The sequence below is a fragment of the Dendrobates tinctorius genome, unplaced genomic scaffold, assembly GCF_039654945.1.
Source record: "Dendrobates tinctorius isolate UK_male_01 unplaced genomic scaffold, ASM3965494v1 ptg000187l, whole genome shotgun sequence".
Taxonomy (NCBI): Eukaryota; Metazoa; Chordata; class Amphibia; order Anura; family Dendrobatidae; genus Dendrobates; species Dendrobates tinctorius.
The window spans coordinates 2,892,621-2,917,980 of NW_027361854.1; the positions used below are offsets into that span (position 1 = coordinate 2,892,621).

Genomic DNA, 25,360 nt, shown 5'->3' on the forward strand with positions numbered 1-25,360 from the left:
ATTGTAAAAAAAAAACAAAAAAACCCCTCAAACTCCTTACTAACCGAGGCTTACCTCAACATCCTCAGTTACAGAGGCAGAGTTAGTTACTATGCCAAAACGCTCTTTTCTCTTCTTAAGTTTCTCTTCATCTTCACTCTGTTGGATAGAACAAATAAAAAAATAAAACACTTAATGGGAAAATTTGCTTAAACTATAAATCAAGTAATATGGAAAATGAAATGGTTATTTTAATAAAGGCATGACAGTTGTAAAGTATTAAACAACTGTGAAAATTTTCCGAAATACCACGGAGTGTTTCAATAACATACATTGCGCTACCAAAATTAAAGGGAACCTGACACTCAGGTTTGGCCGATGTGACTTACGGCCACTGCCTTTCAGGGCTTATCTACAACATTCCATAATGCTGTACATAAGCCCCCGATCCGACCTGCAAGGTAAGAAAAATAACTTATTATACTCACCTGCGGGGCGGTCCAGACGGATGAGTGTTGCAAGTCTTGGTACGGCACCTCCCATCTTCTTGCAATGTCACCCTCCTGCTTGCTTCATTTTGCGCTCCTGCGCATGCATACTTCTCTGCCCTGTTGAAGGTCTCTGACCTTTCCTGGTGCCTCAACAGGGCAGAGAAGTACGCCTGCTCAGGAGTGCGACACGAACAAAGCAGGAGGGAGGCATCGCAAGAAGATGGGAAGTGCCGTACAAGACCTGTAACACCCACCAGACTGAACCACCCCAAAGGGGAGTATAATAAAAACTTATTGGTCCTCAAGAGCCACCAACAGGTGATGTTTTCATGATTTCCTTAGTATTGCTCAGGTGATAATTGCATTACCTACACAGGCAGGAATTCCATCACCTGTGAAATACTAAGAAAAACATGAAAACATGACCTGTTGGTGGCTCTTGAGGACTGGAGTTGATGAACACTGATCTACAGCATTATAGAATGATGTATATCAGTCGGGGAAAGGCGGTGGCCATAACTCGCATAGGCCAAACCTGGTGACAGGTTCGCTTTAAGTCTAATAAAACGTGCCACAGAACACCACAAAGGAAATATCTCCACAAATGTTTAAGAGAAACTCGTGATGATGTTTTAACTTTATAAACTATTACTACCACCAATATCATTGCACTATAACCTATATGTACAACAGTATGGTGATAATGGTTTATAGCGGTAAAACCTGGTATAATAATGGGGGGGGGGAATAATCACCAAAGCCACTTGGAGAAAATGTCGCAGTAAAACACAAGTCCACTCAGCACAGTACACTCAATTTGTGTTTTTAATAAGAGTTTTGCTCCCACACAGAATACAGAGTTACTTTGGCTTACCAGCACAAAATTAAAAAATAAATCTCAAAACATGACCTCTCGGGAGTTCTTTGACTAGAATCATAGCACAAAATGGAACATGATTTCAGCATTAAGTGTAACTTTATCCCACCACTGAGGTTTGCATATTTGTGTAATACAACTATAACTATAAGTCACATAACTGACAAAAATAGCCAAACACCTAATTTTCTGTTGAATTTAACAAGTGTCTAGGACAACACATAAAACAGTCTTTTAATTAATGTTAAGCTAAAGTAGCACAACAGCAAAAAGAAAATAACTCATTTCCAGTCTTTGAAGACAGTAATCGCCTCAAATGCAGGGGTTAACAGATGAGACCATGCTTGCCACTTCTATATGTGTATGAACACAAGTCTTGTAAGTCTCTGCTCCATCTTCCAGCATGCACTGCTGAATATTTTCTTAACCTTACTATTCTGAATCAAGCCACTTGACCTCTAAGGCCAGATGGGGTCACCACGAGACACACTTACAATGCTCTTCACTCCATCTTTAGACCTATATTGACAGCTTTTGATTCATGGGCTGCAGGAGCCCATCTGAGCCAAATTACCCATAACCAAAGCCAGCGGGACATGCATTTATCAAACCTTTCCCCTCTTATATTCTTCCCGATGTTTGTTTCTGCCCTAGGGCATGCTCAAGTGCACCCATGGGCACCATGCAGCTGCTAGGGACAGTGACCTCCAACACTGAAGTGTCAGATGGCTTGGTGTTTTTAGTGTCTTTATTTCCCTGGCTAGTAGCATACACTTCTTCGTAAATTTTGGTTTTATTTTCTTGATGTTAGGTACATGTATGATCAGGAAGTCCTTTTACTGAATGGAAAAGCCATGAAGCTTACAGTGGCATGTAAACGTTTGGGCACCCCTGGTCAAAATGACTTATTGTGAACTTTTAAGCAAGTTGGAGATGAAACGATCTCTCAAAGGTCTAAAGTTTTTAAAAGATGACACATTTCCTTTGTATTTTAGGCAAAAAAGGTTGTTTTTTTATTTTAAAAATCACAAAAAAGGAAAAATGGGCTGATGCAAAAGTTTGGGCATCCCTAAAATTGTGTTTTCTCAGATAACTTTGACCAAGGTTTCAGACCTTAATTAGCCTGTTAGGGTTATGGCTTGTTCACTATTATCATTAGTGGTGGAGGCTCACAAAGCAGGAGAAGGCTATAAGAAGATAGCAAAGCATTTTCAAGTTGCCCTTTCCTCAGTTTGAAATGTAATTAAGAAATGGAGGTTAACAGGAACAGTGGAGGTCAAGAAAAGGGCCTTACGACCAAGTAAAACATCAGTGAGAGCTGCTCGAGAGGTAAATCAGGACACCCACTAGACTGCAAAAGACCATCAAAGATTTAGCAGACTCGGTAGTTGTGGTACATTGCTCTACTGTTCAGAGACACCTGCACAAATATGGCCTTCATGGAATAGTCATCAGAAGGAAACCTCCTGCGTCCTCACCATAAAATTCAGAGTCAGAAGTATGCAAAAAAACATCTAAACAAGCATGATGCATTTTGGAAACAAGCTCTTCAGACTGACAAGGTTAAAATACTCTTTGGCCAGAATGATCAAATGCACGTGTGGAGAAAAAAGGGCCCAGAATTTCAGGAAAATAATATCTCACCAACTATTAAGCATGGGGGTGGATCAATCATGCTTTGGGTTTGTGTTGCAGCCCATGGCACCGGGAACATTTCGCGGGTAGAGGGAAGAATGGATTCAACGAAATTTCAACAAATTCTTGATGCAAACAAACACCATCTGTAAAATAACTGAATATGACTTCTACAAATGGATAATGAGCCTAAACACCTCAAAATAGCAGTAATTCTTAAAATGGTCAAGATTACATATTTCCTTCGTATTTTAGGGGGAAAAAATAATCTTTAACTTTAGGCCTTTAGAGATCATTTCATCTTCAACTTGTTTAACTGTTCACAACAACAGTAATTTTCACCAGGGGTGCCCAAACTTTTACATACCACTGTATGTGTTACAGCATAGCTCCTTACAGGCTATGTACGGCAGAATATTTTGTGTTGTCTATCTGCTTCCTAAATGCAAAGTCAATAAACTTTCTAATTAATCGTTTTGCGAAATATTCTAGCTTTCAGCTCCTGTAGAGGGCAAGTCCTTTACAGAAGTAAAGTATCTCAGTGATGGCAGAGAAAACAGGTTGTAAAAAAGAGATAACATGAAGAGGAAATAAGTACAGGCTAGAAGCTGTGCCGATATAAACTAGTGAATACTGCAGCAGTCTAGGTACACACAGACCTCAAATACATCATATATTACTGGAAGGGACGCGTTCACAAAAGAAAAGTGAAACTTAGATCAGACTATAAAATACATTATATTAGGTTGTGTAAAAATCAATGAATGAGTGAATGAATGAAAATTACAGAATGGAACTTTGCACAATTTTAGAAAAATATTCAGAATTGAGAGCCCTCAGTGGTTGATACCTTTTAATGGCTAACTGAAAAGATGGTAACAAATTGTGTATGCAATTTTATTCACTAAAGTTAGGCACCAGCAGACAGAAGTTTCATTTTTTCATGTCAAAGGTCTATAGCTTTTAATCCATTTCCAAAGCAAGATGTAATATAGTAAGTTCTATATTGAGTCCCCATCAGGGAAGGCTGCAGGTTTTTGTGGGCCCCGGGCGAAAAAGTCTCAGTGAGCCCCTTTAACACATACCACGATTCATGATGCACAGTTAAGAAACATAGGTATAGTACAATGCCAAAGATTTCACTTCTTACATGAGTGATCTCTATTCTAATTCTACAATAGATCAGAAACCGGCGATTCCTCACAGCGCAGAGCTTGCGCTGAGGCGATTCTAAAGTCTGCAATCACAGACTGTTGACTTTTCATTTTAGATGGGACAGTATACTCCATACAGTACTATGTGCACCACATAGTCCTCCATACAGCATAATGGACCCCATATATTTCTCCATACAGTATTATGGACCCCATATATTGCTCCATACAGCATTATGGACCCCATATATTGCTCCATACAGCATAATGGGCCCCATATATTGCTCCATACAGCATAATGGGCCCCATATACTGCTCCATACAGTATAATGGGCCCCATATACTGCTCCATACAGTATAATGGGCCCCATATATTGCTCCATACAGTATAATGGGCCCCATATATTGCTCCATACAGTATAATGGGCCCATATATTGCTCCATACAGTATAATGGGCTCCATGTAATGCTCCATACAGTATAATGGGCCCCATATATTGCTACATACATAGCACCTCAGCATCATCTGACACTGCACTGCTTGGCAGAGGACGCGCTAAAGTGACGTTATTGCGCCCTCTGCCCTGAGACATAACAGAGTGGGAAGACGTTGAAGAGACCAGAGCAATATGGAACAGGGAGAGGCGAGTATTTGAGGGGGGCCGGTACCAGCGCTGCCACCAGGCTTCCCTGACTCATGGACCCAACTCATCCCCCCATTCGTCCAGGGCCACAGCACTTGACCAGGCATTCCGGGTGGTGACGTTGACCATGGTCTCCATGTATAGAAAGGTCTAAAGGCTCTATAGAAACAGGGTCTGTTCCTTTTGATTGGCGGCAAGCAAATGTGGTACCAATATTCAAAAAGGGGTGTAAAAGGGAACCTGGAAACTATAGGCCGGTAAGCTTAACATCTGTTGTGGGTAAAATTTTTGAAGGGTTTCTAAGGGATACCATTATGGAATATCTCAATGTTAATAAATGTTTAACTTCATATCAACATGGATTTATGAAGGATCGCTCCTGTCAAACTAACCTGATCAGCTTCTATGAGGATGTAAGCTCTCAAATGGACCAAGGAGAATCATTGGATGTCATTTATCTCAACTTCTCTAAAGCATTTGACACTGTCCCACATAAAAGATTGGTAAGTAAGATAAGAAAGCTTGGGCTAGGGGAAAATGTGTGTAGATGGGTAGGTAGCTGGCTTAGTGATAGAAAACAAAGAGTGGTTATTAATGGTGCATACTCAGATTGGGCCTGGTTTACTAGTGGGGTACCACAGGGTTCTGCATTGGGCCCCCTACTTATTTATTAATGATCTAGTGGATGGCTTACACAGTAAAATATCAGTATTTGCAGATGATACAAAACTATGTAAGGTAGATAACACAAAGGAGGACAGTTTGCAACTACAGACAGATTTGAGTAAATTGGAGAATTGGGCTGAAAGATGGCAAATGAGGTTTAACACAGATAAGTGTAAGGTTATGCACATGGGAAGGAGAAACAGATGCTACAATTACTTACTAAATAGGAAACTGCTGGGGAAATCAGACATGGAAAAAGACTTAGGCATCTTAGTCAATAAGAAGCTAAATTGGAGTGCCCAGTGTCAGGCAGCTGCCACCAAAGCAAATAGGGTCATGGGATGCATTAGAAGAAGTCTGGGGACACGAGATGAAAACATCATTCTCCCTCTGTACAAATCACTCGTCAGACCACACTTGGAGTATTGTGTGCAATTTTGGACGCCGGTGCTCAAGAAAGACATTACTGAACTTGAACGGGTTCAAAGGCGGGCTACTAAAATGATAAATGGAGTTGGTTCACTACAATACCCAGAAAGGTTATCAAAATGAGGTCTATTTACTCTAGAAAAGAGAAGACTTAGGGGAGACCTAATATATATGTACAAGTATATCAGAGGGCAATACAGAGATCTCTCCAATGAACTGTTTGTACCAAGGACTGTGACAAGAACAAGGGGGCATTCTCTTCGTTTGGAGGAAAGACAATTTCTGCACCAGCATAGAAGAGGGTTCTTCACGGTAAGAGCAGTGAGGCTCTGGAATTCTCTTCCTGAGGAAGTGGTGATGGCCAACTCACTGAAAGAATTTAAGAAAGGAATGGATGCTTTTCTTGTGAGTAACAGTATAGAAGGTTACGAATAACATAATATTATAGGTAGATGGTTGACCCAGCTTAGGGGAAGGAATTTTTTTCCCTATTGAAAAAAATTGGCTTCTACTCTGTGCGTTTTTTTCCTTCCCCAGGATCAACAATGCAGAACAGCTGCACTAAAAATAGGCTGAACTAGATGGACATAAGGTCTTCCTTCAGCCTTCAAAACTATGTTACACTATAGCTGACAGAAGCCAGCTGTTTTATACAGCTGTAAGCTGCCAGGAACAGAAGCAACCAGAGTTTATGGTTTAACGTTTTTTACTGCCACGGTCAGTAGAATTTAAATGAAGAAATTGCCAATGCACGCAAGATTGCAGGATGCTGATGAGTTGTCATGGCAGTCGGGGGCATACTTAAGGTCTCCATGGCTGCCATCTTAGCCCTCCTGTGAAACTCAGGCTGAAGAATGGTATATAATTCAGTGTGAGTAAACTATTCTTTGTAATGCCAGTTAAACACGCCTTTCATGATCAAAAAGCGTTGGTAAATATACATCTTTCTTTTACTGCACCAATATAGATTTTTGGAAATAACTCATCAATAAAGAAATACATTTTAAAATACAGTTGAGCTGGACTAACATTCAAATACTTCATAGGAGAACGTCATTTTCACTATATACTGCTGTAACAAGGTGCTGCATTATATATAGAACAATCAAATGATTACAGTGTCAAGTCACCTACGGGGAATAAAAAATAAAGTAAAAAAATATGAAAAAAAGGTTCTTGGGAAAAAAAAAAACATACAAAAATTCAAAGTGCCTCATTTTTTCAGTTTGAAATAAAAAAAGCATATCTGGTGTCACTGCAGCTGTAAAAGTCTGATCTATCAAAATATAAAACTAATTTACTGCTGCAGTACACTACTTAAAGAGAAAAAAAATTAGAATTAGAGCTGCGGTTTTGTGGTCGCCACACTGCTATATAAATGCAACAAAAAGCAATCAAAGTGCTGTATGCTCTCCAAAATAGTATCAATAAAAATGTCTGCTTGCCATAGAAAAAAACAAGCCCTCACACAGCTTAACTGACAAAAAAATGATGATACAAACAAAATATTTTGTTCTTAACAAAATTTTCAATTTTTATTTTTTCACCACACGGAAAAAAGAAATAAATAACTACACAGGTTTCATATTGCTATAGCCACCTTATCCTAGAAAATCGTGCTACCAGGTCAGTTTTTATAAACGATGAACACATTAAAGTTAACCCCCCTCAAAAAATAAAGGTTATTTTTTGTTTAAACATCAAAAAACTAAAACTATAAAGCCAAGCCGCACCTCACAAAGTGAAATAAAAAATGATCAAAATGGTACCAATAATATCTACATCTCACTTAACGGTTCTTCAGATGCTCATCAAAAATATTACTTTGCAAAGCTCAGTTCCCAGAACCACATTGTTTCAGTGATCAGGGTTTGTCCACAAGAGAAAAAAAAGAAAAAAAAGACAGCTGGCTCCTTTCCATTGTTTCAGCAACGTCGCCATGGTTCTCATGATCCAGGGGTCTCAAAATTTAATAAAGGTTAAACTAGCACCAAGCTCTTAACCCCTTCGCACAGAAACCGGCCTTCACCTTCCTGACCAAACCAATTTTTACAATTCTGACCACTGTCATTTTATGAGGTCATAACTCGGGAACTAATTATTTTAAACAATTTTTTTGTTAGAAAGTTATAAGAGTTAAAAGTTGACCAGCGATTTCTTATTTTTACAACAAAATTTGCAAAACTTTTTTTTTTTTTTTTAGGGACCAAATCACATTTGAAGTGACATTGAGAGGTCCATATGACTGAAAATACCCAAAAGTGACACCAATCAAGGTACTCAAAACGACATTCAAGAATTTTATTAACCTTTCAGGTGCTTCACACGAATTTTTGGAAAGTGGAAGGAAAAAATAGCTAAGTTACTCACCGATAACGGTGTTTCTCAGAAAACATGACAGCACCACGGAGAGAGGGGGTCCGCTCATCAAGGACAGGAACCAACAGATAAAAAGGCGGCACCTCTCCTCCGCCCCCAGTTGGTTACAGAGCATCAGAGGGTCTCCAGGTTAGTTAACAAAAGTATATACATAACATTATAATATTGCATATTATGGAGAAGCACCGTGTCTAACAAAAACACTTTGCACACATTAACTCATGCTGACCGCACACGTGAAGTGGGGGAATTAAGCGGGTGCTGTCATGGGTTCCGAGAAACACCGTTATCGGTAACTAAGCTATTCTCTCTCACCCATGACAGCACCACGGAGAGAATTTCAGAGATTGGTAGCTTAGGGAGGGACCACCGCCTGAAGGACCCTTCTCCCAAAGGTGAGGTCAGACGTAGAGGCTAGATCTAAGCGATAGTGCCTGTAAAAGGTAGAAGGTGTTGACCAGGTGGCCGCCTTACAGATCAGCTCTATTGATACCTCTGATCTTTCTGCCCATGAGGTCGCCATTGCCCTTGTAGAGTGAGCTTTTAAACCCTCCAGGATGGTATTCCCGCTGGATCAATACGCCAGGGCAATTGCATCCCTTATCCACCTTGCTAGGGTACTCTTGGATGCCTTGAGTCCCTTCCGAGGTCCCTGGAAACACACAAAGAGAGACCCTTCCTTCCTACATACCTTGGTGGCCTCTAAGTACTGAACTAGGCACCTCTTCACATCCAGGGTGTGAAATTTCTCCTCTCCTCTAATCCTAGGGTTTGGGCAGAAGGAAGGAAGGACCACTTCTTGGGACCGATGGAAGTGTGTCGACACCTTAGGTAGGTATGCTGGGTCAGGTTTTAATATGACCATCGTCTAGGATTTTAGTGAACGGGGGTATTGCTGACAAAGCTTGAATATCGCCCACTCTGCGAGCGGATGTTAGGGCCACTAAAAGTATAGTCTTTAATGATAGGGTTTCTACATATTTTTGAGGTGGGAGAGAGAGAAAGTCTATCCTTAACCCTGATCCTATCAGATTTAATAACCAAGGGTTATTCGATATTTTCCTCCAGGCTGGGAGAAAAAAAGTTTAGCCACCCTGGGCGAACAGTCACTTGGAGGGCTTTTTGTCTCAGGACGAGTTACAAAGAACCACCCCCTGTCTCTCCTTCTATCGTCACATTTCTGTTCCCTCGGGGGTCTCCTCTGAAAAAACTTTTTGTTTCGAAAGGACCTTTTAAAGCCTGTAGGGCCTAAATTTGGGAATCCCTTCTTTTTATCCCCCGCCTTTTGGAGGATGTCATCCAATGGTCTCTCCAAATAGGAATTTCCCTTCACAAGGGATGGCACATAGTTTCATCTTAGTCTCTAAGTCCCCAGGCCAACATTTAAGCCACAGCGTTCTTCGGGCTGCGTTTGACAGGGCTGCCGTTTTGGATGACAACCTTACCAAATCAGCCCAAGAGTCGGATAAGAAGGCCGCAGCTCCCCTTATCACGGGAATGGATTCCAGGATCTTCTCCCTGGGTGTACCCTCCCTTAGCTGCTTCTCTAGTTGGTCCACCTACACCATGAGGGCTCTGGAGGTACAAGTTGCCGCTATCACTGGTCTCAGATTTCCCCCTGCTGATTCCCATGTGCCCTTGAGGAAAGTATCGGCTTTTTTGTCTAATGCATCCTTTAGAGTACCCATAGCCTCAAAGGGGAGTGCAAATTTTTTCGAGGCTTTGGCGACCGCCACGTCTAACTTCGGGGCTTTGTCCCAGGACGTGGACACCTCCTCGTCAAAAGGGTATTTTCTTTTAAGGGAGGGAACCGTGGAGTTCTTCCTATCTGGTCTCTACAATTCTTTTTTTATCAGGCCCTGTACATTTTCATTTAGCGGAAACACTCCGTCTCTTTTGGCCTAGTCCCCCGAACATTATATCCTGGGCTGATCTATCTGGCCGAGGGTCTGCTACCCCCATGGTAGACCTTACTGCCTTTACTAACATGTCTACTTCATCCAGGGGAAAACAATGACGACCTTTTGTTTCCTCATCTGAGGATGACGAGTCGGTGTCTGAAGTATGTGATGTAACTTCCCCTGACGTCGAGGCCTCTGACTGGGAAGCTGCAACTGTATCCCTTTTCCTTCCCCTCTCTTTGTGTCTTAGGGATGAAAGGGCACTTTGAAACTCCGATCGGATTACCACTCTTAGATCCGAGGCGTAATCCGGGGTTTCATCACAAAGAACTTCCTGTATGCAGGAGTCACAGGTTTTTATCCCAAACTACTGGTAGCGGCCTGCTACAGATGGGGCATTCCCTGTTCTTTGTTTTTTCTTTCTTCTTTCCCTAATAAGGGAAAGAAGTCTATTATAAAGGGGGACATTCACGTAGATCACTTACCCCATTATGCGCGGTTGCAGGTACTGGAGGTGGATTCGGATCCCTCACGGGCTGATCCACAGAAGGTGACTTGCTCCTCTCAGTCTACTTGCTCCGCTGCATGGAGTGGCTACTGGACCGGCCCTCGCGCCCGTCCTTTTCTTTTTGCCGGTGATGGTGATGTCTGGGCTGCTGCATTGGCTGCTCCTCGTGCTGGTCGCTGTCCTCGTCTTTACAGGACGCTTCCAGCAAGGAGCAGCTCCCGCGTTCTTCTTTTCAATCTCCTGGCCCTGACGTCACCTCCTTCTCCCAGCCTGCCCCGCTGTGCCCCAAGGGAGCGCGCAATGCGCCGACCGCGGGGACCCAGAAGTCATCATTCCATTTCCGGGGCAGCGCCATATTGGTACACCTCTGTACCGCGGAGCTGCCCCCGCGTGTACCAGCGTCCCCCAGCCCCATTCTCCTTTCCGGAGCGGCGGCTCGGTCCTCTCCCGCCCGCTCACCCTGTACAGCCCCTCGGCTACAGCGGTGGAAGCTTCAGGCACCGACCCCGCCGCGGCAGGAGCCTCCACGCTGCCAGGACTGCGAACGGGACGGCCCTGGTTCCTCTTCAAAGGCAAGCTGCTGCTGCCGCAGGATCCACGGGAACCCAACTGGGGGCGGAGGAGAGGTGCCGCCTTTTTATCTGTAGGTTCCTGTCCTTGATAGGCGGACCCCCTCTCTTCGTGGTGCTGTCATGGGTGAGAGAAATAAACATTTACCATTCTTTCACAAAATTTTTTCTTTAGACCAATTTTTTTTTACTATTTTTCTACTTTCGCAAGGGTAACAGAAGAAAATGGACCATACAATTTGTTGTGCAATTTCTCCTGAGTGCGCAGATACCCCATATGTGGAGGAAAACAACTGTTTGGGTGCACAGCAGAGGTTGGAAGGGAAGGAGCGCCATTTGACTTTTTGAAAGGAAAATTTGCTGGAATAATTAGTGGATGCCATGTCATGTTTTGAGAGCCCCTGATGTGCCTAAACAGTGGAAAGCCCCCACAAATGACACCATTTTGGAAACTAGACCCCTTTGGGAACCGATCTAGATGTGTATTTAACACCTTGATCGCCCAGGTGCTTCACAGTTTATAGTGTTAATAAAAAAAAAAAAAAAAAATTCCCGCAAAAATTTTTTTTTAGCTCCAAATTTTGTATTTTCACAAGGGTAACAGGAGAAAATGGACCCCACAATTTTCTGTGCAATTTCTCCTGAGTTCACCAATAGCCCATATGTTGTTGAAAACTACTTTTGAGGCACAGTGCAAAGCTCAGAAGGGAAGAAACACCAGTGCAGGTTTTGCTGCACTTGCTTGAGGGTAATATGTTACATTGGCAGAGCCCCTGAGGTCTCAACACAGTAGAACCCCCCATAAATGATTCCTTTTTACAAACAAAACCTTTCAATAACCTTTCAATGGGTTCTTCTAGGGGCGCAGTGATTATATTGACGCCACAGGTGTGTCACAGACTTTTATACCATTGAGCAATGAAGATAAAATAATTTACATTTTTACCACCAAGATTGTGTTTTTCATTTTCATACTGGGAAATGGGTAAAAAAATGGCACCAGAATTAGTCCCTCAATTTCTACTGAACGTGGCAATATCCCATATGTGGCTGTACAGTAATACATAGCCATACAGAGAGCTACTTGCCTCCTGAAATGCAGAATTTCCTAGAATAGTTTACGGACTCCATACAGAGCCCCTAAGTGCTAGAAGAGCAGAATCCCCCTCAAGTGACCCCATTTTGGAAAGTATAACCCTTTGGGAATTTATCTACAGGTGTAGTGACAATTTTGACTCCATGTGCGTTTTCCAGAAACAAGCAGTAGTGGATGTTGCTGAGTGAAAATTGCAAACTCCCGTTGTAGTGACCAGTACGTTATGCCCAGCTCATGCTTCTGGAGACACGCACCCGTAAGTTAGGCGGGCTCTTATCACTACAGAAATGCCAATCATGTAGGAGCTAAATGTGGTTTAGACACAGTGGGGATTTGGGAGCGGAGACTATCTTGAATTTCTTTTGTGGAGTGAGGAACCATTTAGCTTTTCCAGAGAATTTGTTATACCAGTAACGTCGAAGCCCGTATATTTCCATTAACAGATGACAGACCTGAGGTGGGGGGGGGGGGGGGGGACTTTTTTGTGAATCACAAAAAACCCTGATGAAAGCACTCAGCGCAGGATAAATGTGCACCGAGCCTTACTGCGATCTTTGGGAGGCAGAATTAAAAAATAAACAGCATGTGAAGAATTGGTTTTATTAATTCTTTATGCTGTTCCTTGTGCAGTATAAGTGAATAGGCAGCTTTATTCTTCATGTCAGTGGGATTACAGCAATACCAGATTTATATTGGGTTTTTGTTTTGCTGCTGTCACACACTAAAAGACGCTTGTTATTGCAAAAAATACCATATTTTGAGAGCTATAATTTTTCCATATTTCAGCCGACAGTCATTTTATAGCTTGTCCTGCAAAAAACAAGCAGACGGTTTTATTGCTATCATTTTTGGGCACATTACATTTTCTGATAGCTTTCTATTCAGATTTTTGGGAGACAATTTTTTTCTTTTTTTTAATACCGTTCCGCGTGTAGTAAAAATTAGTAAGGCAGCTTTATTCTTTGGGTCAGTATAATTACAGCGATACCCAATTTAGGTTCATGTTATTCTACAGCATTTTATAGGGCTGAAAGGCTGTATCAGTTATTTTCATAGGTCTCACAGATGAACTTTGCGCCAAGGGCATGTATACTACAAAATCCAAAAAGAATACCTAGAATGTATCCTGGGAAGAAAAGCTATTCTGCCTATTATAGCTAGTCTATAATATGCACCAAAGTACTGCAGAACAGATCATCAGTCACAGGAAGGACTTCACAGACAGCTGAATCGTCTTTCTGACCTGCTCAACAGGTAGCTTGGTCATTTTGGCCCAAGTAATATGAAGAATGGCAGTGATTCAAATTCCTGTTGCTATTCTTTCCCTGCCGAAGTGTATACCAAGTCAATACCTCTGTGCCACCAGTCATGAGCCTTGTCGAATTAAGGAAGTCTGGCTGCGGTCACATTACAGTCACTTGGGTTGCTCTGTTTACACTTACACACTTGCGCCTCACCATGCTTTCCAGTCCGAAAAAAAATAAAAGTGGTCAACCTCCTTCAAATAAAATCTAAAGGTACAGGAGATGATTACCGTCTTTAGATTACTCAATACGATTTGCATACATTAAATAGATTTGAGACTTGATGCAGCTGTCAGAATGACTGTATATTCATGAAATAAAAAATAAGCATTTTATAAATCCATGTTTATTTCAATATTAGCCTTGGCATCTTTCAAAAATAGCCCAATAATCAATGTAATATTCTAGCACTCTCCTTCCTATAAAAGTTAAAGTCACACACCGTCCAGCTTAATACACTCCCTGCCAGAAGTTATGTCGCTTATCCATGCTGTAAATAGAAACTTATAACCCGACGTTAAATTCATCCATTGGTTGTATAAACTATTCTTATGAAAGCTGAAACCCTCCGAAATGTGGTATAGGTTAAGAAAATAAATTGGCATCAGTGCAGAAATATTGATCATTTATGGACACAGAATGGTCAGATTTTGTTAAGACAAAAGTTTTGTCACCTGGTCATATAATGCACCCAGTGAAAAATGAGGATGAATGAACTCATGGAGATCAATATCCAACACTGTGGAGACACCATCACATGTTTCTCAATGCAGTGATTCTAGAGCAATGCCCCCATCCCTTATGGGAAATATGTAAAAACATGCAAAACACAAGCACAGTCTTCTACTAGGCATTGCTCCTACTGGCCAGTTTCCTACTACACACTGATGAGGGGCAATACCCTGAAACAGCTGTCTGTGGATGGATACCATGTTTTGGCATAGGTGGTTTCCTTTATTGGAGCCTTCCCTTCCCGTGGTTGTTCCTTCCCGGGGTAAGACCTGGCTAGTCATTGCTTGCGTTGAGAAACATGTGATGGTGTCTCCGCGGCTTGTGTTTTGCATATAATGCACCCAATCCTAGTTTACATCCTCACCTGTGCTCAGTAAATGATCGGTTAATTAGTGGGTGTGCATAAACAGAAACCCAGTACCCCTGACCTTCACTTGAGCTCTGACAACATGCCAAAAATCCACCCTGCGACCAAAGCCTGTATAATCAAGAGGCTGAACACCAGATCCACTGCAGAGGTGGCTGGCACCTTTAATGTGTCTCAGCGTCAAGTACAAAGAATTAAAAAAAGATTTGAGGAGACTGGAGATGTGTTTGACAAGCCCAGGTCCGGCAGACCCCACAAGACAACTGCTCAGGAGGAACGTTTGTTGGTTAGAAAATACAAAGCAAGCCCCTCTTCCACTGCAGCAGAGCTGGTCACCAAAAGTCCCCGTGTCAACTAGAACAGTTTGTAGGATTCTGTCTCGAAAAGGCCTCCATGGTCAACTCAGTGCCCAGAAGCCAGCACTAAACAAAAGGCAATTAAAAAACCGTGCGGCATTTGCAAAGTCCCACAGCCTGCTAAACAGATGAACGCTGGAAGAGTGGCAGAAGGTGGAATTCTCTGATGAATCTTCAAAAGAATTACACCACAGCCACCGCAGATACTGCAGGAGACCTACTGGAGCCTGTATGGATCCAAAAGACACCCAGAAAACAGTTAAATTTGGTGGTGGAAAGATCATGGTCTGGGGTTACATTCAGTATGGGGGTGTGTGAAACATTTGCAAGGTGGAAGGCAATATCAATAGCCTAAAATATCAAGTATTAGTTACCTCTTATATTCCAAATCATAAAAGGGGTCAAATTCTGCAGCAGGATGGTGCTCCATCTCATACATCCATCTCTACAATAAAGTTCCTTCAGGCAAAAAAGATCAAGGTGCTCAAGGACTGGCCAGCTCAGTCACCAGACATGAACATCATTGAGCATGTTTGGGGTAGGATGAAAGAGGAATCATATAGAAAATGCCCTAAGCAGCTTCCGGTTGTAACAACTTCCGTCCAGTTGTAACCGGTGACGTCACCGCACACCTCTTTCCATGTTAACCCTCAACACACCACTCCTCCTCAACACACACACTCCTCTCACCTTTCACCATCTCCACTCATGTCCACTCACTCTTTCACTCCACATACGACCCTTTCTCTCACTCCGTCTCTCATACTCACGCCGTCATCGCCGCTGATCGATATCTTCTTCTGCCGGCGCCATCCTGGATCCAGACGTCCTCCACGCCGGCGACATGTTCTTGCGGCGACGCCATTTTGGATTGGCGAAATCCCGCGATAGTCAAGATGGCGTCGCCGCAAGAACATGTCGCCGGCGAGGACGACGTCAGGATCCAAAATGGCGTCGGCGAAAACTCGCGACATGTTCTTCCGGCGACGCCATCTTGAGTATCGCGGGATTTCACGATACTCAAGATGGCGTCGCCGCAAGAATATGCCGCCGGCGTGGACAACGTCTGGATCCAGGATGGCGCCGGAAGATGTCGGGGATCGTGGAGCAGCGGCGATGACGGCGTGAGTATGAGAGACGGAGTGAGAGAAGGGGTCGTATGTGGAGTGAAAGAGTGAGTGGAGATGGTGAAAGGTGAGAGGAGTGTGTGTGTTGAGGGTTAACATGGCAAGAGGTGTGATGCTATCGCATCCTCCCGATGCGATAGCATCGGGCCATAATCTAGTCATATAGAATCGTAGAGTTGGAAGGGACCTCCTGGGCCATCTGGTCAAAGCAGGATTCGCTAAATCATCCCAGTCAGATGTCTGTCCAGCCTCTGTTTGAAGACTTCCATTGAAGGAGAACTCACCATTGATCACTCTGTCAAAGTTTTTTCTAATATCTAATCTGTGTCTCCTCCCATTCAGTTTCATCCCATTGCTTCTAGTCTTTCCTTGTACAAATGAGAATAAAGTTGATCCTTCTACAATGTGACAGCCCTTTAGATATTTGTAGACAGCTATTAAGTCTCCTCTCAGTCTTCTCTTTTGCAAACTAAACAATCCCAAATCCTGCAACCTTTCCTCATAAGACAGGGTTTGCAGACCGGTCACCATTCTGGTTGCTCTTTTCTGAACTTGCTCCAGTTTGTTGATGTCTTTTTTAAAATGTGGTGCCCAAAACTGGACACAATATTCCAGATGAGTTCTGACCAAAGAGGAGTAGAGGGAAATAATGACTTCACGTGATCTAGACTGTATGCTTCTGTTAATACATCCTAGAATTGCATTGGCCTTTTTTGCTGCTGCATCAGTCTGTGATCTATTAGTATACACAAGTCTTTTTCACATGTGCTGTTGCTTAGCCCTATTCCTCCCATTCTGTATATGCTTTTTTCATTTTTATTGCCCAGATGTAGTACTTTGCATTTTTCCCTGTTAAAAACTATTCTGTTAGTTGCTGCCCACTTCTCCAGTTTATTTATATCTTTTTGAATCCTCTCTCTCTCTTCTCTAGTATTAGCTATCCCTGCTAGCTTTGTGTCATCAGCAAATTTAATCAGTTTACCCTCAATTCCTTCATCTAAATCATTGATAAAGATGTTGAACAATACAGGGCCCAGGACAGAGCCCTGTGGTACCCCACTTGAGACATTCTTCCAACTGGATGTGCAGCCATTTACGACCACTCTTTGGGTCCGATCACTAAGCCAGTTATGAATCCACCTAACAGTTGCCTTGTCCATTCCATACTTATTGAAAAAATTACTAAGGATTGTATGAGAGACTTTGTCAAATGCTTTGCTGAAGTCAAGATATACTATATCTACAGCATTTCCTTGATCCACCCAATCAGTGATTCCGTCATAGAAGGAAATTAAGTTAGTCTGACATGACTTATTAGTTACAAACCCATGCGGACTCTGATTATTCACTTCATTCTTATCCAGGTACTGACACACAAGGAAGCTTGGAAGACAAAACCAAAGAATCTAGATGAACTCTGGGAGGCATGTAAGATTGCATTCTTTGCTATTCCTGATGACTTCATTAATAAATTGTATGAATCATTGTTGAACTGCATGGATGCAGTCCTTCAAGCTCATGGAAGTCATACAAAATATTAAATATGACTAATAGCACCAAAACTTCATTCATCAAGGTTATGCAACATATATTTGTACTTTAAGTTAATTATTTGTTTGAATATCACATTACTTTCTGTGACCGACAAAACCTTTGTCTTGCCAAAATCTGACCATTCTGTTGTCCATTAAATGATCAATATTTCTGCATTGATGCCAATTTATTTTCTTAACCTAAACCACATTTCGGAGGGTTTCAGCTTTCAAAAGAATAATTTACACAACCAATGGATGAATTTAACATCAGGTTATAAGCTTTTATTTACATGACATGGATAAGCGACATAACTTCTGTCAGGGAGTGTATGCAATGTCTTAGGCTAGTTTCACACTAGCGTTTTGGAGCGCAGCGACGGCCTGCGCACGGCCGCCGCTAAGCCCCGCCCCCCGCCGCCGGTAGCTCCGCCCACCGGCGCATGACGCTGCATGCGCCCTGCGTCCCCTATCTTTATCACAGGGGGCGCAGGCCGTGCGCAGTATGCGTTTGGCGGCGCATGCGCCTTTTTGACGGTGCGCCGACGCAACCAAAATGCAGCAGGTTGCGTTTGGCGCAGGTCGGCGCACCGTCAAAAGTACGCATGCGCCGCCAAACGCATACTGCGCACGGCCTGCGCCCCCTGTGATAAAGATAGGGGACGCAGGGCGCATGCAGCGTCATGCGCCGGTGGGCGGAGCTACCGGCGGGGGCGCGGCGGCCGTGCGCAGGCCGTCGCTGCGCTCCAAAACGCTAGTGTGAAACTAGCCTTATCCATTACCTGCTAGCCCTACAATGAATGCAACTAGGTAAATAAAACCACCAGATGTTGCTAATAAAATTAAGATAATAAAAAACTAAAAAAACAGTCTTAAGCCCCCATTACACACTGCGATATCGCTAGCAATATCGCTGTAAAGTCACCGATTTTGTGACGTTGCAGCGATATTGCTAGCGATATCGCTACATGTGATACTTACCTCCGACCGGCTCCCCCGCTGGTTATCGCTGATCGCGCGAGAAGCTCCTGGACCATTCCTCGTCGGCTACTTCCTGCGGCGCCGACGAGCGACGCGTGGATGCGGGCGGGAGGACGCAGGATCGCCGCGTCTGACAGGTAAGTAGCGACCCCCGTCCCCAGCGATGTCGCTGGTGAGATCTGCCTGTGTGGCAGCTCACTAGCGACCACCTAGCGATGCACCAGCGATCCTGACCGCGTCATATCGCTAGTCGGGATCGCTGGTGCATCGCTAGGTGTAACGGTACCCTTAGACTATCATGATCAATGCACAGATTAACAAAATACCAGTCCACCAGATAAAATACCTATAGACACTGACGCTTAAAGCACCACACCAGCAGTTTTTTTTTTTTTTTTAAGCGCTGAAGCGGTGCTTTTAAACCTGCCCCTGCCGCTATACTCAACACCGGCGTCTTCACGTTTTTTTTCCGGTGCCTCTTCGGTCCCGCAGCACCATCATGTGATCGCAGCTTCTGAGTGGATGGAAGGCAAAAGCTACACCACAAGCTCTCAATGCACGTCTATAAGAACCAGAACAAGGCCAGAACGGGGCTCTCAGACTTGAGTTGTGATCTCAGGCTCGCTCCATGAAACACAGAAGCAGCCGGCAAGTCACAAACTGCGAAACAAACACGTGAGTGGCGGCGATAGAAAACAGGGGGCAGAAAACAAAATTGAAGGATTACTCCAGCGGTAAAATAAAAAGAAAAGTAGTGGAGTGGTGTAATACCGAGCAACGGGCTTACTAGGAGTATACAATTTTCTACACGTCTTTTGCGTCAGCAGCTTCTTGTGTAGGTACTGTCCAGAGATAATGACTTATGCCTTGTTGACAAATGGTGCATCTAATGGCAATTCCTTATAATGATTAACCAGTTTAAGACTAGGCACAATTTCTTTTTCTACCTGCAATTTAAAGAGCTGGGAGATTGGGTCCAATTTTCATACTTTTCGTCTTTTTGGTGATATTGGTGAGAAAAGAAATGTTTTCACTTTATGATCACAAAGGAACCAATAAAATATATATGTTTTATTTATATATTTTTCCCCCTTTCCGTATTCAACATTTAACCCCTTAGTGACAGAGCCAATTTGGTACTTAATGACCAATCCAATTTTTACAATTCTGACCACCGTCACTTTATAGCTCTGGAACACTTCAACGTATCCCACGGATTCCAAGAATGTTTTTTCGTGACATATTAAACTTCATGTTAGTGGTAAAATTTCTTCGATAGTACTTGCAGTTATTTATGAAAAAAATGGAAATTTGGCAAAAAAAATTTTCAACTTTTTTGTGGTCAATATAACAGAAAATTCCCAAAAGTGACACCGTTCTAAAAACTGCACCACTCAAGGTGCACAAAACCACTTTCAAAAAGTGTATTAACCCTTCAGGTGCTTCACAAGAATTAAAGGGAAGGTGCCATCCAAAAATTTTTTATAAGCAATTGAAAAAATGTAAAGAATTAATGTTTACATTTTCTTAAAAAATATTATCATTTGTTTTTAATTTTGTAAAATATGAAAAATAATTTTAAAAAGTTTGGCATTTCCACTTGTTAACACTAGGGGGAGCGGCTACTGAAATTTAGCACAAAAACCTAGTGTACAACTAGCTCACATTACTGCCCTGCAGTAATTATGGGCGGAATCTGCTGACATGGGAGTGATGTCACTTCTCTCCTCCCCTTCTGGGTGTTTGCTAAGGGAAAAGAGAGGATGACATCTAGGAACACAGTGATCAGCCATTTTGATGGGGCCTGCAAAGTTACTGACTGTTTTTGCATGCAAAGTCTGGATCAGAACAGGTCATCAATCAGCAGAAATGTTTCCTGGATTTCTGTGGAGGAGACAAGCAGACAGTCCATCCATGTGTATAAAACACAGCGCTCTATGTACAATCCCTGGCACCGAACAGGGTGCCCCCCCCCATAGACCAGCACACTGCTGTCCTAAAATACTCTGTGCTGCTGTCACCCTGCTCCTTTCCACCATATATCAGGCCCCTGTCGCTTCGCTTTCACACATCGCCAGGACTGGATCTGAGGAGAGGAATGGGGCCTTCGGTCACCGAGGATGGCAGGCAGCAAGGATTCTGGGAGCAGGGTGACAGCAGCACAGAGTATTTCAGGAGAGCAGTGTGCTGATCTATGGGGGGCACAGAGGGAGATATATGGGGGAGGAGCAGGGTGAAAGCACCACAGAAATCCAGGAAACATTTCTGCTGATTAATGGCCTGTTCTGATCCAGACTTTGCATGCAAAGACCCCATTCCCCTCCTCAGATCCTGTCCTGGTGATGTGTGAAATCGAGGCGACAGGCGCAGTCCGGGGTGACACTGGGAAGCAGGCTGGGGGAAATGTAGCCATACAGTAACGATAAAAATGAGACCCCTCTCTTCAGCTGCCTCACCAGTCCACACCTGACTGCACCTATTACCCCTGACCCGTGTGCAGGTGCTCAGCCAGAACCACCCTAGAATGGGTTCCCTTTTAGCAGATAATATAGCCATAGGGTTCTCACATACCGCCTTATACTTCACACATAATGCCGCCATATAGATCATACACAATACCACCATGTAGACCACACATCAAACCAGCAGGGTGACAGCAGCACAGAGTATTTCAGGAGAACAGTATCACACGGGATAGGATTAGATACACGGCTCAGCAGTCCGTATCACACGGGATAGGATTAGATACACGGCTCAGCAGACAGTATCACACGGGATAGGGTTAGATACACGGCTCAGCAGACAGTATCACAGGAGAGGATTAGATACACGGCTCAGCAGACAGTATCACACAGGAGAGGATTAGATACACGGCTCAGCAGACAGTATCACACAGGAGAGGATTAGATACACGGCTCAGCAGACGGTATCACACAGGATAGGATTAGATACACGGCTCAGCAGACAGTATCACACAGGAGCGGATTAGATACACGGCTCCGCAGTCAGTATCACACAGGAGAGGATTAGACACAGCTCAGCAGTCAGCATCACACAGGATAGGATTAGATACACAGCTCAGTAGTCAATATCACAGGATAGGAATAGATACACGGCCCAGCAGTCAGTATCAAACAGGAGAGGATTAGATACACGGCTCAGCAGACAGCATCACACAGGAGAGGATTAGATGTCCAGCAGAAAGTATCACACAGGATAGGACTAGATACACGGCTCAGCAGTCAGTATCACAGGATAGGATTAAATACACGGCTCAGCAGATAGTATCACACAGGAGAGGATTAGATACACGGCTCAGCAGACAGCATCACACAGGAGAGGATTAGATGTCCAGCAGAAAGTATCACACAGGATAGGACTAGATACACGGCTCAGCAGTCAGTATCACAGGATAGGATTAGATACACGGCTCAGCAGACAGTATCACACTGGAGAGGATTAGATACACGGCTCAGCAGACAGCATCACACAGGAGAGGATTAGATGTCCAGCAGAAAGTATAACACAGGATAGGACTAGATACACGGCTCAGCAGTCAGTATCACAGGATAGGATTAGATACACGGCTCAGCAGATAGTACCACACAGGAGAGGATTAGATACACGGCTCAGCAGACAGCATCACACAGGAGAGGATTAGATGTCCAGCAGAAAGTATCACACAGGATAGGACTAGATACACGGCTCAGCAGTCAGTATCACAGGATAGGATTAGATACACGGCTCAGCAGACAGTATCACACAGGAGAGGATTAGATACACGGCTCAGCAGTCAGTATCACAGGATAGGATTAGATACACGGCTCAGCAGATAGTATCACACAGGAGAGGATTAGATACACGGCTCAGCAGTCAGCATCACACAGGAGAGGATTAGATACACGGATCAGCAGACTATCAAACAGGATAGGATTAGATATACGGATCAGCTGACTTTATCACACAGGATAGGATTAGATGTCCAGCAGATGGCCAAGTGTTTTTAAAGAGCAGGGAGCAACTCCTCCTATGTTTTGCCAAGTGCAGGGGCTGCAGCTGGTCGGGTGTTTTGGAAAGAGCAGCTCGGTCTCCAGGAGCTCGTCCTGTATCCTCTGCAGCAGCTGGTATGTCGAAGCCCTGTTATGCTGGAACAGTGCAGCATCCAGGGCTTGCAATAGAGTGTAAATGGAGCTAAAAGGAAAGCACTGGGCTCTAATAAAATGGCGCCTGGCCACACCTACAGCTGTGAATTGAGATGCCCACAGGGGCGTGCCCAGTTCACAGCTGCTGCAATGATACAGATATGGGTCGGCAGCCGACTCTTGTGTCTTATGCCCAGGGGCTGCCATAAATGAGCATGGAAAGTGTCGATCAGCAGCCAGAAAGGTAAGATGGCAGCCCCCAGTGGCAGCATTAATATAGTAAAAGAAAAAAAAAAAAACATACACACCACTGAGTCAAGCTTAGGGGACAATATCTTTTTATACTATTTTCTTTTTTACATTAAATTATGAAAAAACACGGCACCTTCCCTTTAAAGCAATAAAGAAAGAAAAAATGAACATTTTAATTTTTTCACACCAACTTTTATTTTCACAAGGTTATCAGGAGAAAATGGACCACAAAATTTGTTGTGCAATTTCTCCTGAGTACGCAGATACCCCGTATGTGGGGGAAAGCCACTGTTTGGATGCATGGCAGGGTTCAGAAAGGAGGGAGCACCATTTGACTTTCTGAACGCAAATTAGCTGGAATCAATGGCGAGCGCCATGTCTCATTTGGAGACCCCCTGAAGTACCTAAACAGTGGAAATCCCCCAATTCTAACTCCAACCCTAACCTCAACCCCAACATACCCCTAACCACAACCCTAACCCCAACACCACAAGCCTAACCCTAGCTATAACCCCAACCATAACTCTAACCCAACCCTAACAATAGCTATAACGACAACAATAACACTAACCCAACCCTAACCCTGTTATAACCCTAACCACAAGCCCAACCATAATCCTAATGGAAAAATGGAAATAAATACAATTAATTTTATTATTTTTGCCTAAGGGGGGTTTGCTTTACTATATTTTTTTATTTTGATCACTGTGATAGGGTCTATCACAGTGATCAAAATGAACCAATAGGAGAAATCTCCCATTGCTGCCAGGTGCCGGCCGGCAGATCTTGGCGGGTGCACTGCACTTGCCATTTTTTTCCTAGAAGACGACACCGTTGGCCAGGGGACATCACTGGGGAATGCTCCTTTGATGTGCGAAATCTTATCCTTTTTTATGCGGTCGCCGATATACTGTGAATAACGGCAATCGCAACACTGGAGTTGGTAAAAACCGACCTGAATCACGTTCTCTGGGGGTCTCAGCTACCCCCGGTAGCCGAGACCCCGGAGAATTTCCGACGCTGGGGGTGCTATACACTTATTTAGGAGTAAGTACCCTTAACTGCCGCCATTAAAGGCGTATCGGCGGTCGATAAGGGGTTAAATTCTCTTTATACACGTCCGATTTTCTCTACTAGGCTATGTGCGCACGTTGCAGATTTGCCATTGTAAAAGTCTGCGTGGATTCTGCCTCTCTTGGCAGAAAACGCAGTTGAAAATCCGCGCGGTTTTGATGCGGATTTTCATGCGGTTTTCTCTGCAGATATGTAAACTAAATAAAGATACTGTATATTATTTAACAAAGAAAAAAAAAAAAAGAATTGTGATTTCATTTCCTTGTCCAACGTCCTCTTTTACATTCTCCATTGAAGACCAAAATATCATTACATACCATGTTCAAATATAATGTTTACACACAAAACAAACAAGTGATTATATACACACACACAGCTCTGGCAAAAATTAAAAGACCACTGCACAGTTGTATAAAAATCAGCTTCTCTACATGTCTGACAGCCATTCCATTCCAGTGTCAGTTGAATTCCAACCAGAGGACACCTCATTCTACTTAATGTGCTTCTGATTAGGGGATCACCTGAAACAAATCTTATTTTACCTCTTAATGACCGTCAATACGTCCTTTAACTGACCTGAGATAAGAGACTAGCATCCCCATACAGGTGACAATCCAGCAGCTGTCGGCTGTACACTATAGCTGACAACTTGCTGCATCAGCCACGATCAGTGTTGTCACCGTCCATATCTGTTTAACCCCTTAGATGCTGCTGCCAATACTGACTACTTCATATAAATGTTTAAAATGTTTAAAAGAGTGTGGCTTCTCCCTCTTTATCCCTATTGGCACCCTGAGATCATGATTGTGTGGTCCTGATGTTTGCCATGGCAATTCACTAGCAAATAGTGGCCTTAGAGTCTGCCGGCTATAGTAACATGTTCAAAAGTCAGTGGCAATTAGGTGGTGAAAATCAACTTTTTCATTCCTATCATACCACTTTGAATTAATTCCTGAAAAGCACCTGAAGGGTTAATTAACTGTCTGATAGCAGTTTTCAGTATGTCACGAGGTGTTGCTTTTAAAATGGAAGAACTAGGGGGGTTCCCAATATATAGGACCCCTAAAGTCACTTCAAACCTGGATAGGTCCCTAAAAAAAATCATTTGGTAAATTTCCTTGAAAAAATGAAAAATTGCTGCTACATTTTTAAATGTCCTAAAATG

General features: G+C 43.3%; 1 protein-coding gene across 2 annotated transcripts in view; it reads right to left on the reverse strand.

The window, feature by feature from the left end:
* The window catches only part of SARNP (SAP domain containing ribonucleoprotein), a 156,845-nt gene that overhangs the window by 1,860 nt on the left and 129,625 nt on the right, over positions 1-25,360 (reverse strand). For both annotated transcript variants that reach the window (XM_073552229.1, XM_073552228.1), the window contains exon 10: positions 55-138. In XM_073552229.1, the coding sequence (XP_073408330.1) occupies positions 55-138 (84 nt within the window). The remainder of the gene's footprint in view (positions 1-54; positions 139-25,360) is intronic.